At 41.8% G+C, this 19,437-nt stretch overlaps 1 protein-coding gene across 4 annotated transcripts in view; it reads left to right on the top strand.

Annotated features, from left to right (window-relative positions):
* adam22 (ADAM metallopeptidase domain 22) overlaps positions 1 to 19,437 on the top strand; it is a 76,414-nt gene that overhangs the window by 13,854 nt on the left and 43,123 nt on the right. For all 4 annotated transcript variants that reach the window (XM_061674011.1, XM_061674010.1, XM_061674012.1 and 1 more), the window contains exons 4-5: positions 9,620 to 9,686; positions 13,923 to 14,005. In XM_061674011.1, coding sequence (XP_061529995.1) covers positions 9,620 to 9,686; positions 13,923 to 14,005 — 150 coding nt within the window. The remainder of the gene's footprint in view (positions 1 to 9,619; positions 9,687 to 13,922; positions 14,006 to 19,437) is intronic.

Genomic DNA, 19,437 nt, shown 5'->3' with positions numbered 1-19,437 from the left:
ATCATATTTTTCCATACACTTATTGTGGCCCGCAGAGGACTTAAATGGCCCCTGATTGGAAAACAATATTCCCTACCCTAATAACAAATCTGAAGTGGGGGCAAGTTGGATTGTCGTATTCGTGTTACATCATCTCTTCAGTGTTACAAAACAGGAACAAGAAGGCTTGCGTCCCTCCCGTGTGCAGTGTTGACGCTGACAGGCGCTCAGTGTGTTGTTCGTCCTACTAATGTCACGTTAGCTTTCCTGCACGCAGACATGCTCTTTACGCTAATGCACCGTTACTGGCAATGCTAAATACATTATTTATCTACGTGGAGGGCGTGTGTGCATGTGCGTGTGGCAGGAGGTCGACTGGAAAGAACACAAATGTAAACCGTGGGATCCCTCTAATCCAACTCCATGCATTTGCAAAAAAAAGGAGAGGCAAACATCCTATGGCTTGGTAGTTCGATGAATGTATGTTGTGTATACGTGTCGGTGTGTGTGTGGATGAATACCGTTGCGCACATCAATCACATGCGAACCTTGAAAAGTAGCAGCTGCAATGTTGTTTATCATCTTGTTGGGCCTCATGCAGAAGTGGCACATTGTGTTGTCCTAATAAAACAACAACAAGGATAGACGGAAATAATGTGACAGGCAAAAAGTCGTGAATCTTAAAAAGAGGGTCAGAGGAGGAACATTAAGACGGCCAACAAAGGAATTGAAATTATCAATTTTTTCCCTTGATTTAATTCCACACACTCTTCTTGCTGACTTAAATGGACTTTTAGATTATTATTGCGCTTGTAGAGAGATTTTCCTCCCAAATTGAACACCGTCCATTTTGTGACTTCCAAGTTGTTCTCATTTCAAAACTACAGTATTTTCACATAGGAAAAATGGAAAGTGAATTAAAGCGGAGTATTCGCAATATAAAAAAAAAAAAAAAAAAATTACATTTTTGTCATTGTTTTATTAAAACTGTGTAACTCTTAACACAAAATACATTTTCATTGCTAGTGGATGTCATTTTTCACACTGGGGGAAAAGAAATCTTAAACTAACATTCCAGTTAAGTTTAACGATAAACGTTTAACGTTTTTACACATCTCGTTGAGATCATTTGAGCGAGAATTGCACTACAAAATGTCAAATCTTTGGGAGCATAATGTACAATTAGATATTTTACTACCCTAACTGCCGTCGCTGAGGTAAAGGCTCTTCGAGGATGTGGACCTTCGTGTGAATGCTTCACGTTGGCTGCCTTGGAGCGTAAAAGGTGCTGATGTAGGGCCGACAATCGTGCGCTTGTACCTAATTGAACGTGTGACCTTCCACATCCATATGTGTGTGATTTAAGTCTCTTTTATGGTCCGTTCCCAGATCATGTACCAGACACACTACTTGATTTATGACACTGATACAAACCAACGGCGCTCTTCCCCTTATTTGTAACGCCATCCTTGTCTCTCCTCCTCTGCTGCCTGCTCAGTAATTTATTGAAAGCAGGCGTGATCTGATTTAGTGAGGACGCAATGTGAAACACACAAATGTGTGTGACGGGGATTAGGAGTTGAGAGTGACAGAATATAAGAGGACTGGGAAAAAATGGTAAGAATAGGATGCGTGGATGTCTTTTAAGCACCCTCTCGTCTCGTTGCTGTGTGGGTGGAGACGAGCAGATGGAGAAATATCGAGTGGACACCGTGTTGATATATTTATATGCTTGGGGGAGGTAGCTACTTGAAAGGAGTGCCTTGTAACAGATAAAAGTGCCCTCATCCACACCATACCCATCTCCTGCCTTCTTCCTCATAGCTGTAGCTGAGGTTGCATGTAGTCTAATCACATAAACACACACACACACACACACAGTTTTACGATCAGATCAAAATCTTTCTAGTAGCTCTATTTCTGTCCAACTCTTTTATGTCTTTTAGTCTCTCTTTTTGTGTGTCCTGTTCAGTTGTTAGGTCGAGCAGAAAGGAGGATCTGTATCCTTTTTATGCCAGAACAGTTTGACTGTGTCACAGTGGACTTTGGGGTCTCTTAGTACAAGGTTCCTAGAGGGGAGTGAGAAAATAAGACAACAAAAGACAAAGTACTAGCTGTAAACAAGTTATTTGTTATTCATAAGTTATTCGTCGCAATGAGTGAGTGACCCAGCAAATAAGTTGGCTGATGTTGGCAACGCATACTTTCTATTGGATGAAGATGTCGGAATTGGGCTGGGCACTCATAACGTTCATCTTGTTGATCTGGAAGCAAGATGCTGCTTGTTTTGCTGGGGTGTTTGGGGTCGTTGTCTTGTTCAATCAACCGTGTTAAGATCTCGTAAAATATTCTGATTATTATTCTGAATATTATCTTTTTGAAAAACATTTGTCTTCATTTATGAAAATAAAAGATGGTGAACTTTACTCACTTTTGTAACATCAAGCTGTTATTCCAGACACAAATCTATGTTAACATGAGCAGGAAGCAAAGTGTTTTGCTCAATGAGGGAAATGGAAAGTGGCTCGTGGTGGTGTAGTGGTTTACATAGCTGGCTACCCCGCTGGTGCCACGGGATCGATTCCCTCTTAATACCTCAGTCACAATCCCTTTAATTGACAGATGCTGAGTCCAAGGTGAAGTCAGCTGGGATGACCTTAGCCTATTCTCTTATTTAGCCACCTCCCTCTTTGTCCAGCCTCTGCCGAGCTGTCTCACTCGGTTTTCATGATAAGTAAAAACAAAGATTTCACCACCAATGCACGCAGATGTGCATGTTCTAGTCAGACACTGCATAATGCAACAGTGAGCTCCATGCGCTCCTTTCTGTGTGTTGTGTGCCACAGCAGTGTTCCCCAACACTTTTTGCGCCACGGAGCCTTTCCACGCGAAGCCATATTTTGACAGACGGGCATACAAAAACATAAAATACATTGCTTAAAAGTCACCATTACAATGAATGGAATTGATGTAATAAGTGGCAGTTTCTCTTCAACTAGCTCGGCCCATCATGTAGTAATGAGAGACAAGGTCACTGCAGTATGTGCCGTCTACTCGGTAACTTAGTTTTGGTTGCTGTCGTTGCAGAAAATCCGGCCTCACAAAGATAGAATATGAGATTGAAAATGGAAGCAAGGTTATCAGTGCTTTTTTTTTTTTTTTGGGGGGGGGCAGTTTTAAAGGCTTCGTTGCGTCATTTGCGAGCCTGTCGCCACATATTGAACAGAACGGACTTGGTGAGTGAGAATATCCTGTTGCACTAAAGCTGCATTGTAAGTCGGACTGCTGCTATTGTCTTTTAAATGCAGCTTTGTTTTTCTTGGATGTTGTAGGCTTTTTTTCTTTCTCATCATTTGGCCTTTTCCTCCTTCAGAAGAAGCTCTCCAAAGAAATGTTTTTGCTGGCTTATGGGCTTTTTTTATTTGAGTATTTTTTTTTTTTTTTTTTACTGCAGTATCACGTGACAGAGACAAGTGGTTTGACATTTGTACAGAAGCACAGGTGGATGCAACTGATTTTCAAAAAACTTCTTCCAAACAGAATTTTTTTTTTTGTCTCTCTATGAACCCCGGTAGGAAAGGTCACACAGACTGGTACCGCTGCGGACAGCTGTCCCACAATACATAATGGAGGCCAAGAAAAGCTCCTCAAGTCAACATTCGGGGGTTGCCATCAGTTCTCTTTGCTTGTGTAGAAAGAGGCGTCATCGTAGCGAGACGTTCCTGATAAGTGATTGGTGAGTGAATGAATTGTAGCCTGAAAACCTTTTATGAGGCCTCGGTGCGGGGTTGGGGGTGGGGGGGTTAAGGTGAGAGCAGCTGCAGCAATCCCCAAAGAGAAAACCTCCTCCTCTCTCCTCATCCACCACCTTTCCAACGTAACACCACCCCTCACCCTGTCCTTCGTCAGCACTCCACTCTTCATTATGGCCGCTTGACACAGCACGTTCTCTACTTTTGTGTACCTCCCGCTGTCCTTCTTATATCACCCTGAATGGTGAATCCATCCATGGAAGAGAAGTCGACAGTGTATGGATGTCTTTGTTTTTGGGATGATTAGACTTCAGCCTTTGTGGAACAAATGAAAGACTGGTAGCTCCACTCTCTCTCCACTCAACATTAGTTCTGCCAAACTTGCCTTTTTTGTGCTTTTTCATCCATGCGGTGCCCGGCGACACAGAGTGTGAGAGGAATTGTAAGCGGCGTACACTCCTAACGATAATTTTGTCGAATTTGAGCATTTTTTCGTCGCGTCACATCAAAGTCAGAAAAGGCTTGATTGTTGGATGCCTCTAAACGATTGTCCTGTGGTGTGGGGTGTGTGAATAGTGATTTTCCCATCACAATTTGCTGGGAAAATGGTCAGGGCCAACTATTAAAAATAAATGTAAACCCCGTTCAATATTGATGAATCCTTATGTGTGTGGTCAACACCGATAGACCAAGCCACGGAACGATAACCAGTTACGAAGAGACCTGAAGCTCGCGCTCTTGCCGGACACAAATAGAGAAGCAACTCGTCGTGTTGATTGCTTGTATAACGTGTCTCACAGGTCAACCCACCACAAGAAAAATAACAAGGAGAAGGATTTGTAATTGCAATGTACAGGTATATCGAAAAAAGGATGACATACTGCTTGCGTTCTTTAAAGGAAAGACGATGCCAGTCTGCTTTTTACTGCTTCATTGTCTTCCCGAAGACCTTCTTAATAAAATGGAATAAGTCTTGTGAGTGCAGCATTTCCATTTCACTTTTTGCCCGTTCGGAGCATGAGTTGTCTGGCTGACATTCAAGGGGAAGCGAGAGAAAGCGAGAGAAGGATGTGACGTAAATGCCTCGTGTGTCTGCTTATGAATGGTTTGTCAGCTTGAGTGTAAGAGCGTCTGGTCGGAAAGCCTCTGATTGACAAGCGCGCCGACACAAGGCGTTGCTGCGGCGACTGAGCCGAGGAAAACGTCTTCTGGCAGAGCGGCGGATAAGTAGACTGTTGAAAAGGTCGTGAACGCAGAGCATGGGAGTACAAAACACAAACCCACGTGAAAGGCACTCTACTAGACACAATATTAGGTACAGCTGCAAAGTCTAATGATAGATACATCAAATAAAGTGCTTTTACAAAGATAATAATGCTCAGTTTGGATTTGCACTGTCAGAGAGGTACTCATTTAACAATATGTTTTGTACTGTGGTTGTAGTTTGCATCAGAGAGAGAACTGTCTGTCAAGGAAGCCTTTGATATAAAGGAAAAATACGAAACAATGTTACCAATATATTACCGTTTATGTCAAGTGAACGTGGGGTTTTGAAACTAACTCAAAATGACTAATATGGAGAAATGTAGCAAAGAATGGTGGTAAAGTGAGCCAAACAAACGAGTCAAGCAGCTCCCTGGACACACACAACGCAGAGGCGCGAAGGCTAATCGTCCTCGCCACAAAACCACTGCGTTATTCTCTTTAATACTGCGTAAGGGAATCATTTACAACATACACCAAGATGCCACACTTGAATTGATCTGAGAGGCTGTTTTGGTGCTGCTCTTTTGGTCAACAACAGAGTTCAAATGGGTTCAGCTGTTAATTCTCTGTGATTAATAGCGATAATTACACTTACTACTGTTTTTTTTTCCCCTGATGGGGAAGAGGCCTGCTTCTATTTGAGGTAGCCATTTCTTATTATTTTCTTAAGTCCGCTGCACAGCTAGCAGGCGTGGCCAAAACTGACTGAACTGTCGTACAAGCGTGTGGGCTTCATGTGTGGCCGACCGTCAGACGACTGTTGCTTCTAATACCACAGCAAGCATCGAGAGCTGAGGCACAACTACAAGGGAAGACGGTGTTTGTGTGTGTTTGTTTTCTGTCATTATTAGCCTCGAATCCGCAAATGCTATTGATGACGAATGCGTGGTTTATGTCGCCCGTATGGTTTCGACTTTGCATTGTTGGAACCCCAGATGACCTCTGGTTTTACCGACGAAAACTCGTCAATTGCGTGAAACGATCAGACAGACGAAGGTGAAGGCGATCGTATAACGACGTCCTTACATCTCTCCCTCCAAAGGTCGCCTCATTTAATAGGAAGAGTGACCCTAACGAGCTGTTTTGCGAAAAAGATGGGAACAACGGATTTCACCAACCACATCGGGCAACAAAGGCAACCTATTGTTGACAACCCCCAAGGAACACACCCACCCACCGAGCAAAGAATAGGGAGACTCCAAACCTAATGTTTTACAAGTGAAGAAGCCTTTTGGATTCATGGTTTCATTCATTCATCTTCAACAAACAAGAACAGTCCGGTTGCCTTGATTCAACCTTTGCGGATTCCTTTTGCTGATGATGTGTACAATCTTTGACAGCTCTTTTCGTCTTGTCCATGGTGGTATAGAGATTAGTGGGTAAAAAAAAAAAAAAAATACATATTCTTATGAAGGGTTGAGATCAGGAGTATTAATAAGTGGTTGACTGTTCATAGCAGTGTGCCTCATGGGCAGTGACACCAGCCAAGTTGTAGGAGCCAGAATTCAAATATTGTAAATTCCACTCAATAAAATACACATTTTGTAACTTTTATAATTTGCATCTTTTACGCATTTTTGACTGATCTATTCAATCAATAAACAACCAAAATAATTGGAGACTATTGATTTGTGAGTAAACCTTCGAATTCAGCAGGGGATCAAATAATTATTCCCCCCCCCCCCCCATAAGGTTACAAGGTACTTTTATTGTCAATTCTTCAATATGCGTAACACATACAGAGGATTTAAATTACGGTACTCAAGGGCCCGCGGTGCTACAAAACACAGTACAAATAATAACATCAATATAAAAGCTAAATAAACTATACAGGATGCTCTCTATGGTCCCTCTGTAGAACGAGGACATGATGGGGGTCGGGGCTCGGGCTCTTTTCAGCTTGTGCAGGAAGTAGAGACGCTGGTGAGCTTTCTTGGCCAGTGGTGAGGTAAGTCAGTATTGTATTCATGTTTATTATAAATCAGCATGTTAACATGAGGAGAGGCGTGTGTGTATTTGGGGGGCCGTGTGTGTATTTGGGGGGGGGGGGGGGGGGGCTGGTGTCAAGCCTCTGAGTTTGAACAAGGGGTTGAGTTTTTGCATCTCTGTCTAATAAATTATTTAAATCCTCTAAGAATTACAGCTGAAATGTGTTATCAGGCCGCCTCCATCAGAGGCTGCGGTTCCGATGCCGCTTCAGTTGGCCCCCTCGCTCGCTCTCGGCCCCCCCTCGCTGGGCTGGCTCAGCGTGGATAAAGATCACAAGCTGTGAATCTTAAACACACATCCCAGCTGAACAAAGGCTAACAGCGCGCCTTTGACCCGCAGAGCATGTCTTCATCACAGGAGTGTACGCACGTTAGTTTTGTCCCGTCATCGTCCGTGTTTAATGTGTTGTTGGTTATCTGAGGTGAGCAATGATGTGCAATCGGAGGCTGACAAGTGAGCTCCGTGGCTCTTATTACATAGTTGTGATGGCGCGGGGTTTTTCCCGGAAGGACCTTGGAGCAGTGCATGATGGGATATTGGTAAGAGCCCTGAGGTCTGCGTTGACACCCCCCTCTCGTTAACATCGGCTGCCTCTTTATTCCCCCCGTGATGGCCATTCCTCCATCTTTCCATTTTATCTCTCCGCTTTTATTACCCGGCACACTGAAGCAGCCATTAGTCTTACTGAGGAGTCTATTTCCTGTGTGAGTCTGCACGCTGTTGTGAGGAAGAAACGTAGTGATGCACCTTACTTCTGCTACCTTTTGCCTAATGGGGGAGAGCACAGCTTGTTCTATGCTTTGTCGGACTCAGTTTTGATCATCTTTGCTACAGAAACAACTTTGTTCAAAGAGGACATCTTGATATCTCTGTCAAATGTGTTACAAGTGAACTTCACTATCAGCATCGAAACGATTAACACCACAAGTGTGTTTTGCTTTTTCTTTGGCTTCTTTTGGGGTTGATGGGGGCGGGGGGTGGTGGTGGGGTTGTTGTGATGCCAACTAGGGCTGGATAATTCATCAAATGTATTGCTCAGCATGATTTTCTTTTAAATCTGTTATTTTAGCAGCTTCCGTAATTCAAAGTAAAATGTTGGAAAAGGAGGAAGTTCGTTTTTGGATGCCCTTATTTTTGGTACATGCCACCGGAAGTACGGAAGTGGAGAGTGGAAGGTGGCAACTCAGCTCCACTTAGCAGAGACCGGCAAGAGATGTGTGATTTGCTGGAAGCCGTATCCTGTACTGTGCCGTACTGCATTTTTAGGAATACAGCAATGTTTAAAGATGTTTGTAAGTGTATGAAATGCTATATATGAGAAAACTATGTGATAAAGTGACAATATATGATTGCGGCCAATGTTAGGTCATACTAGACTATTACATATTATTAATAAATGTGAGGCAAAAATGACCATTCTGCTGCAGACTTAGAGGAACAAGGCTAATTCTCAGGTCGGTCATTGTCTTCTGGTTCTGGTGGCTTAAACATATCGGGATGTGTAGGCATAAGAAAGTTGCTAGACGGTGTGTCAAATTTAGAAGACATTTACTTTCACTTTACAGGTCATTTAGGTAATATTTTGTTTCTTAGTGTCATACACGTCTAAAAAGAACTCGATGATAAAACTAAAACAAAGTAAAAACTGCATGGAACAGGAACATGAAGAGGGTTTGCAGAGGGATACTGTCACCTCGTGGTGTTTTATAGCGTTTGCTGGAATTAATCGGTCTTTTATAGTGAATTGTATTGCTCGCACTGTCTTGAGCAGTCAGACCCTTTTCTATGTCGTAATTAGTTCCATTTCTGGTTCTACGGTGATAATCCTACTTTTCCTCTCCCATCATGGGTCGCCGTCTGTGGCGTTACCACAAAAAGTCCAAACAAAAATTCTTTAGATGCTCACTTAGCTCTCCCTCAGGATTTTCAAGTTTTGTGTGACTTTTTTCTCTCCAAAAATTAAATTGACCTCAAAATTGTACAACTTCTGACTTTGGATGTTAATTGAGCTGTTCTGTGTCCATTTAAAACAATAGTTTACAAGGCCATTTTATTCCAATAGTAATTTTTACTTTTATTTTTGGCTGTTGGTTTTTATACTTTGCTTCTGCAGGATATTGCAGTGCATTTAACTGCCTCAGATATTGTACAAATGTGCTTCATAGCCATACGTATTTGTCTTAAGTTTCGCAAGCAGCGTGTGAGTATCTCCTTTGGGATACTTACTGTTGAGAAAGCCCCCCCCCCTCCCCCTCCACACACACACACACACACATTGGTTTCACAGTCCTCCTCTTACTAACCCTCTCAGTTTATTTCCTCTTCTGCCAGTGTTCCCGTTTCTTGCTGCAACCTCTATTCGTCCTTCAGTGCAATACTAAACTCACACACACACACACACACACGTCGTCTCAAAGGCACTAATTGTTTGCGGTCTGGAAATAGCCTCGTCCCTCTTCGCCAGTCATAATTAACCAAACCTAGGCTTTGAAAGGCTCAGACAGAATACAATCCTTTCATAAACATAAAATATAACAACACATGCACCACGGAGTGATACTTGAATGAAAATTACACATTTTCTGACCTTTTACCCCCCCCCCCCCCCACCCCCCCTGTCTTCTCTCATCCAGTGATCTGCTGTCTTCAGAGTACGTGGAAAAGCATTTGTCAGAGAAACGGAAGACAGTCGTCACCGCTGTAAGATTCTACAAATCATTCTTCTTCTATGTTATTCTAACTCAAAATGTGTGTTGTTGTCATATCTCAAGGGGCCGTTGTACTAGTTCTCAAAAGGCATACTTTCCTAATTTGCATGCAGTGAAGCTGCATGTTCTTCTCTCTCTCTGGGCCCTTTAATGTCTCTTCTCATGTTGGATGAGAGTGGAATTTGAGTATCTGTGGCATAAAACTTTGACTAACATGAGGTTAAAAGTGATCATCCCAAACAATCTGACCGTCTGTTAAAGCAGTGTTCCCCAACCTTCTTTGCACCGTGGACCCGTTAGGAGTCGGCATTTTTCTCACGGAGCCATCTATCTTATTTGCATTTGACAGACATTGGGCGTTTCTTCACTATATGCCCACTATAGAGGTCATTGTAACATAACTGGGTGCTCCTGATGTTGCCAAGACTGATATCAGAGCCCTTCCTGGTCCTGTGATGCATTGCTAGCACAAACGTCAACATAAAATGACACTTCTAAGTAGGGACGCATCGCTATCAGCGCCCATACTGTACATCTGTACTCATACTTGTAAAAATGTATACCTTCCGCATAGGAGTCCTGTCGGCAGTGTGAAGATACTTTCAGGTAAACACAGATGACAACACTTTTAGCTGACTGCAAATTATGCTGTGCAAAATAGATGAACTTCATCTGGGCAGCAACGGAGACGGCCGCCCCGCGAGAAGTAGCTTTATGTTACCATTTTATTCTGTCTAGGGAATACAGTGGTAACCTTATTCTACAGAATAATGTGGTAAATGTCATACTATACTAGAATACTTTTTTTCTCCAAGGAAACATTTTTTAATCCTATGAGAATCATTTCACAATTTTATATTTCGAGAATACATTTGTAATCCTACAAAAAATGTTTCTCAGAATTGTATAACCTTTTCTGTTATTTGATTTCAGTTTACTCCTTTGAGTTACAAAATAAGAGATAATACAGTAACCAAATGAAAATGCCCATCATACAGTGGGGCAAAACAGTATCTAGTCAGCCAGAAATTGTGCAAGTTCTCCCACTTAAAAAGATGAGGTACGCTTGTAATTTTCATCATAGGTATAACTCACCTATGAGAGACAAAACGAGAAAGAAAAAAAAAATACAGAAAAATCACATTGTCTGATTTTTGAAGAATTTATTAGCAAATTATGGTGGAAAATAAGTCTTTGATCACCTACAAACAAGCAAGATTTCTGGCTCTCACAGACCTGTAACTTCTTTAAGAGGCTCAGAATCATCTTTATTTTGCCAAGTGTGTCAAAAACACAGAAGGAATTTGTCTCCGGTACTTGGAGCCGCTCTAGTATGACAACAGACAGTCAATTGACAGAGAACACTTTTGAGACATAAAGACATTGAGAAAAACAGTAAATGAGCAATAAAAGGTTGCTAGTAATCTGGTAACGCCAGAACAATTTATTTTTCATTTTATTTATAATTTTTTTTTTTTTTACAATTGTGCAAAAAGATGCAGAGTCCTCTAGCAATTAGAACAGTTTGAAATGGCTAATAAATGTATGCAGTTTAAAGTGACTAGTCGTGCGATAATCTGGGACAATGTCAATTCTGCAAATGTTGCAGATGCTACTACTCAGGCACATGAGTGGCCAGTATTGGTCAACAACAGATATGCATATAGTGCAGCGTGGCAAGACTACTACAGTGAGTGCACGAGTAATGGATAATTGGCCCGACAGAAATGTGACAACAAACTCAAGACAAAAAATTGGTATGATGTTGCAGTGGAGTTGTAAGTTAACTGTTTAAGAAGTTAATGGCAAGAGGGAAGAAGCTGTTGGAATGTCTGCTTGTTTTAGTTTGCATTGTTCGGTAGCGCCTACCTGAGGGAAGGAACCTCCAACCTCCACTATGGCCAAGACGAAAGAGCTGTCAAAGGACACCAGAAACAAAATTGTAGACCTGCACCAGGCTGGAAAGACTGAATCTGCAATAGGTAAGCAGCTTGGTTGTGAAGAAATCAACTGTGGGAGCAATTATTAGAAAATGGAAGACTTACAAGACCACTGATAATCTCCCTCGATCTGGGGCGCCACGCACGATCTCACCCCGTGGGGTCAAAATGATCACAAGAACGGTGAGCAAAAATCCCAGAACAACATGGGGGGATCAAGTGAATGACCTGCAGAGAGTTGGGACCAAAGTAACAAAAGCTACCATCAGTAACACACTATGCCGCCAGGGACTCAAATCTTGCAGTGCTAGACGGCTCCCCCTGCTTAAGCCAGTACATGTCCAGGCCCGTCTGAAGTTTGCTAGAGAGCATTTGGATGATCCAGAAGAGGATGTGGAGAATGTCATATGGTGAGATGAAACCAAACGTTTTTGGTAAAAAGTCTTGTTGTGTTTGGAGGAGAAAGAATGCTCAGTTGAATCCAAAGAACACGGTGAAGCATGAGGGTGGAAACATCATGCTTTGGGGCTCCGTGTAAAGGAAAGAATGAATGGGGCCATGTATCGTGAGATTTTTGAGTGAAAACCTCCTTCCATAAGCAAGGCCATTGAATATGAAACATGGCTGGGTCTTAGAGCATGACTATGATCCCAAACACACCGCCGGGGCAATGAAGGAGTGGCTTCGTAAGAAGCAGTTCAAGGTCCTGGAGTGGCCTAGCCAGTCTCCAGATCACAACCCCATAGAAAATCTTTGGATTCTTTTGAAAGTCTGTGTTGCCCAGCGACAGCTCCAAAGCATCACTGCTCGAAAGGAGATCTGCATGGAGGAATGGGCCAAAATACCAGCAACAGTGTGTGAAAACCTTGTGAGGACTTACAAAGAACATTTGAGCTGTCATTGCCAACAAAGGGTGTATAGCAAAGTATTGAGATGAACTTTTGTTATTGACCAAATACTTATTTTCCACCATAATTTGCTAATAAATTCTTTAAAAATCAGAGCGATTTTATGGATTTCTTTCTCATTTTGTCTCTCATCGGTGAGGTATACCTATGATGAAAATTACAGGCCTCTCTCATCTTTTCAGGTGGGAGAACTTGCACAATTGGTGGCTGACTAAATACTTTTTTGCCCCACTGTATTTTGTAAGGGTTCATTTTATTTGGCTCCAAATAAGCACAAGTCCAGAAAGTATGGCTCCTCTCTGTTAAGTGTGTCACGACCCTGCGATAGAGCCAGCATGTACATTATTAACCCTTGCCCTTCCTAAAGGGAACGGGGCCGTAATCAATTGTACTTAATTACCCCCGTGTTTACCCTGCAGCTACACCTCAAAGCAAAGAAAAGGTCATATTTGACATTTTGTTGTCACTGTCTCCAGGAAGCCGCACTACACAACACAACATTTTCCATGTCCTGCCTTGTATAGCTATAAGTAGCCTCAAGATGGAAGAAAATTAACTTAGTCAGTCAAAGAATGCACGTGGTTAGTATGATTGAAGGAGTGCAGCATCCTTGCAGCTGCATAGTCACTGGCCATTGTTGGGCGATCGTGGTGTTGGACACAAAGTTTTGTGTCCTAGGGTGTCCAGCATGCTTTTAACGCCGTAAACCAGGCGGGCGTATTGCAGTGCGGAGTGTCGCTATGCGCTGCATCATGGCGGTAATCGATCCTGGTAAAAGCTGAGTTTCCTTGCGGAGTCCGGCTTCCTGCCTTCCTAATGGTTGTTCGGCAGCGAGGAAGCAACTAGGAAAAGATGGCTCCGCAGAGCACTTAGACCACATACACTTACGTCTTTGCAAATCCACCTCCTACCACCACTATGACGTCGCAATTATAGAAACCATCACTGCTACACAATTGCCCATAACGACAGCACACAACTGTGCTACATGCTGTACATAATCTGGAGCAGTTCATTCATCTAACATGAAAAACAAAAACATTAAAAAATACAAATAAGATACATCATGATCACCAAAGATGCTGATTATTAAATATACAGTATGAATGTGCAGATAGCTACAGACGTTTTTCTAGTCGCAATTTGACCAACCAGTGAGAGGACGGGAAAATGGTGACACCATCGAGGGCCTGCGCTCTCGCCCTGTGAGGATATATTTCAAATTGGTACAATTTCACAAAAGTATTAAACTCTTCTGATAGTGCTTAGGCCAGCATAGAAGGCATTGCTGGCCCTGACCACTCACCACTGATATGAGACATTTTAGGATTTGAGCAAATGTATAATCTTGTGTGTGTGCGTGTGTGTGTGTGTTGACAGGGAGGAGAGCACTGCTACTACCAGGGGAAAGTCAGAGACATTCCTCACTCCTTCGCAGCTCTGTCGACTTGTCATGGCCTACAGTAAGTCAATAGAATGTGTTTATGTGTTTATATACAGTTGCTATGGAACGTATTCAGACCCCCTTAAATGTTTCACTCGTTCTTATATTGCAGCTATTTGCTAAAATCATTTAAGTTCACATTTTTTCCCCATTAACCCCATATTGACAGAAAAAAAGCTGAATTGTTGAAATTTTTGCAGATTTATTAAGAAAAACTGAAATATCACAGCCATAAGTATTCAGACCCTTTGTTGTGACACTCATATATTTAACTCGGGTCCTGTCCATTTCTTCTGATCGTCCTTGAGATAGTTCTGCACCTTCATTGGAGTCGAGCTGTGTTTGATGATACTGATTGGACTTGATTAGGAAACCTAATCACCTGTCTAGATAAGACCTTACAGCTCACAGTGCATGTCAGAGCAAATGAGACTCATGAGGTCAAAGGAACTGCCTGAAGAGCTCAGAGACAGAATTGTGGCAAGGCACACATCTGGCCAAGGTTACAAAAAAAGTTCTGCTCCACTTAAGGTTCCTAAGAGCACAGTGGCCTCCATAATCCTGAAATGGAAGACGTGGTTAGAGCAAGTAGAGTGTCTTTTGCAGTAGAGTGTCTGTGTTTATTTCTGTTGGGAAATGGGAGACGTCTTCCGTCTAATTGGGACGCAGCATCTTAATAGAGGAATGACCATTATTAGCGGGACACTGTAAATGAATAATAAGACCACACATCGTCGACAGTTGCAGCAACATATTTTTCGCTTGTTTTTGGAGGTGTTGGTATAAACACTTGAGGCTGGTGTTGTGCTTTCAATGAGACCCGGATGAGTGTATAAATACACAAAAATATCCACATTCGTGGTGTGATTCATTACAAGTGTGAGGGTTTTCCATCTTGAAAGCTGCATGTTAATTTATGTTTGGATGTCATATCTGGACAGTTTCATTTTGAATTCTCTCTGAGTAGAAAGAATAAGTTAGTGCACATGATATCCGTGTTTTCACCTATGCATGTCATGATAACATAGTAATATAAACTGCATTTCTGTTAAGCAAATTCAAACTATAACATAATTTACATCCATGCATCAATTATTGACATTTTAGGATATTCTGAATTTTCAACTATTCATTGGAGCGTCAACTCATCAATGCAGGGAAGAAAAAAAACTTCAAATTATAGCGTTTGCAAATGCTGAGCAAGCCTAATTAAGCTTAGGCTTTTAACAACATTTGCATTATTCAATGAAGTTGCCACCCTAGCAAATTATATATTGGATTTGATTAGATCTTTTTTAAAATTATTTCTGTGCATTGCCATCGAATTGCTGTGCCAAGTTAACAGGTTAAAGTCAAAATATGGTTAGCACATCTGCCTCACAGTACTGAGGACCCGCGTTCAAAACCGGCCTCGCCTGTGTGGAGTTTTGCTTTTTCGCCCCATGCCTGCGTGGGTTTTCTCCGGATACTCCGGTTTCCTCCCACCTCCCAAAAACTTGCATGAATTGAAGACTCTAAATTGTCCGTAGGTATGAACGTGAGTGCGAATGGTTGTTTGTTTCTATGTGCCCTGTGATTGGCTGGCGACCAGTTCAGGGTGTGCACCGCCTCTCGCCCAAAGATAGCTGCATAGGCTCCAGGACGCCCGCGACCCTAGCGAGGATAAGCGGTACGGAAAATGGATTGATGGAAGTGAAAATATGTCACTTTTTTGGCAGTGACTATGCCATTGGAAGAGAAGTGCGCGTGTGTGTCCGTGCATGCATGGGCTACACTGCAGTGTCAGACATTGCAGAGAGAGTACTTCCCATAAGCTGCGTCAGGTATTGACCATAATATACTGTACATCCTGCTCTCTCCCTTCTTTGTTGTATGCTCTCACGCACACACACTCACGCACACATTAACAGAAATTTAAGCCTACACTGCAATAATAGCGCTTAACTATATATAGACAGATAATGCTCCCATCTTAAGCCATCATGTCAGATGAAGATTGTTCACCATCAGCTCGTGTTCCTTTTCAGAATGCCAATACGCAAAACAAACACATACACAGATACTGTATAAATATGTCTATTTTCTTACTGTATATGCATTTTGTACTAGCTACAAGAGCAATAAAAATGCACAAAGGCAACCTTAAGAAGGAATTAAAGACATCATTCTCAAATTGTAGAGGAAAACAATCAATGTCTCATCTTTTCCAAATGTATGACATGTCAGAGCTCGGGGGTAGCTGGGCTACGTTTTATACTGTTTCACTGGCACAAATGTCAACCAGAGCTACGAATACAGTTTTATTAGAGCTAATCACATGCACAACTGCGAGTGGTTGTGCCAGTCGCTGCCAGACAGTTTTGGCAGTGACTCAAAAGCTGTGTTCCCATAACTTTTCTGCCTCACTTTATGCGATTGACGTTGCTTCTGTATTGTCCTTTGAAGATCCTCATCAAGTTTTCAATTTGAGTTTCCTAATTTAAGGCTTTAATTATCTTTTAAATATGACGCTTAATCTTTACATCCACTGTGCAAATGTCTTTAAAATACCATTAAAAATAATACATTATTTTAATAAGAAATAATAGCATTTCATTGAATTAAGAATACGAAAGGTGGATCTCGGTAGTCTGACATAAATGCTGAAAGCTACAATTACTGTAAAACTTGATTCATTGTTCTTTTATAGAGTATATCAAAAATAATATGGCAAAATGTCTTTAAGTATCGTGATATAATGTTGAGCCCATATCACTCACTCCTAATGGTCACATTACGTGATTTCTTAAATTTGAACAAAGTGATTTTAAAAAGGTTCTTAAATTTGCCCTCTTTAATCATGTTTGATATCCTGATAATGAGCAGTTGGACAGTTTTTTGGTTTTTTTTTGTAAATAAAAAAACAATAAAAATGAAAAAAAAAAACATCCCACATTGAAAATAGTGACTTGTGTGAGTATGTGCAATTTATTTCCCAATAAAAGTCTTACAATAAAAGATGAGAAGTATAAGAAAAAGGGATGGTAAATATTCTTTAAAATACCGACACACCAAAATTTTAGTCTCTACCAAAACCTTTGGCTCCGTTTAGGATGAATGAATTTTCATTTGGATAATTAACTACATATTAGATCGTTTTTAGTTCTTGTTGCTACACATTGGGAATTAACAGGCAGCCAGAAAAGAGACAAAATGTGTGTATGACTTCACCCTTCCTGACTTTGGAACTTGACACAGCCAATCTCCTAAAAGCTTCAGATAAAGTTCATTAACGGACATGGCGTAGTCACTTCAGGTGCTCGTGCTTACGCAAAGACCTCACAGCTGCTCAGTCAGAAATTGATCTATGACTTATTAGAAGGAGTGCTCCTTTCAATGACACGGTTGAACATGTACCACAGCATCGGTCAATTATTTGAGGGCAGTCAAGTGTTTGACATCTGTGACTTTCTGAGTGATTGAAAGCCAACAATGGTATCTTAAAGGTGGGGTGTCTAAACTTTTTGTCCTTAAGGACGCATACAGAAAAAAACGGAGGATCACAGGCCGCTTTGATATTCTTCAACTTTATTATAATCAAAACCACAGAAAACAATGCAATGGAAGTCAAGATATATTCAGTAATTACACATGTAAAGAAAAAAAACAACCTGGTATCATCTTTCCATTATAGTTGGCAACTAGTTTCAAATATTGTGGTGGCCCTTGGTCCTGGTTTCCACGAGGTATGCCCTTGCTGAAGATTAAAAAAAAAAGAAAAAAAAAAAAAGATGCACTAAGCAGTAACTTATCTCCAAATTCAGAACCAAAACAAGAGCCAGACTGTATCAAGCTATCGGAGTGTATGTACCTGTATATGTATTCGGACTCAATGTTCCCCGGCTCTCTTGGGATGTGGGTGAAGTTCTGTCGGAGGTAGGAGTTGAAATTTCTTCTGACAAAGGATTCTGTCAGACATTCCCAGGAGACCCTCACAAGACATTTGGGCCTGACAGGTCGGACTGGTACCAGAGCCCAAGTGAGCCCGACTATATCTAGTCGGAACTTCTCAACCTCACAGACCAACTCGGGCTCTGGGAGAGGTGACATTCCACGTCCCTAGAGCCAGCTTCTGCCGAGGTCCTCGCCTTCGCCCACCGCCCAGCTCACATTGCATCCGACCCCTAAAGCTCCTCCTACAGGTGGTGAGCCCATGGGAAGGGGGGCCCACGTTAGCCTTTCGGGCTGTGCCCGGCCGGGCCCCAGGGGTGCAGGCCCGGCCACCAGACGCCCGCCTTCGAGCCCCACCTCAAGGCCTGGCTCCAGAGGGGGGGCCCCGGTGACCCGCGTCCGGGGAAGGGAAACCCATTTCCATTTCCATCATCATAGGGGTGGGTTTTTGGAGCCGTGCTTTGTCTGGTCCCTCACCTCGGACCTGTTTGCCATGGGTGACATAAAGCCCCAAACAACTTAGCTCCTAGGATCATTGGGACACACAAACCCCTCCACCACGATAAGGTGATGGCTCAAGGAGGTGTGTGTGCGTATGTGTGTGTGTGTGTGTGTATATATATATATATATATATATATATATATATATATATATATATATATATATATATATATATATACACACACACACATAATGTATATACACAGTATATTAAAAAATTTATGTCTATTTACATGTATATTGAAGGACACAGAGTGATATAAAAAGTCTACTCCCCCCTGTTCGAATGCCAGGTTTGTGTGTGATAAAAAAATTAGACCAACACAAATCACTTCAAAACTGCTCAGAATTAACCAATCACATTCAAACTTGTGTGAAATGGGAGTCAGCACACACCTACCACCGAACTGCCCCTGACTAACCAAAAATACATTTTGCTGTTCTTGTAGGCTTTTCATGACTTTTTTTCTAGCATTACCATGAAGGTTTTGTGCTTTCTCCGTCTGCTATTTTGAACTGTTCATAATTCCCTCCATGTTGTCTAAGGCCAAAGTTGTTCCATAGTACTTCCTATTCATTGTATTAAGTAGATGTTATGCTGTTAGAAATGCATATTGGTCAAGCTCCCACACTTTTTCATAACTTAACTGCAAGCAGACAATGTACATGCAGACAGCTAAATATGGGAGCATGCTAACAGGGTGGCGAATGATAGCATTTGATCAGCACATGGTGAACCGTCATTTAGCAACACGATTCAGTTAGCAAGCTGACTGGGTACTGTTTAAGAAGTACATTTCAAATTTCAGAAACTTTTTTAAATATATCAATTGATATTTCACTGGGACAGAGTGGACAAGCTTGACAACATCAAATTACCGGTACACTTATAATATGCTAAAATTACGAAACATAGGTTTAAATATTTATTCTGCAACAATCAAGCATTTAAGCGTCCACTGAAGAAAGGCAAAATGCTGGTCGTAATGTCACTGAAAGCATCAGAGGGTTTCTGAAAG

Source organism: Phycodurus eques, chromosome 4, assembly GCF_024500275.1.
Source record: "Phycodurus eques isolate BA_2022a chromosome 4, UOR_Pequ_1.1, whole genome shotgun sequence".
Taxonomy (NCBI): Eukaryota; Metazoa; Chordata; class Actinopteri; order Syngnathiformes; family Syngnathidae; genus Phycodurus; species Phycodurus eques.
Note: the sequence above shows the minus strand (reverse complement) of the source record. Positions and strands in the feature narration are given on the sequence as shown.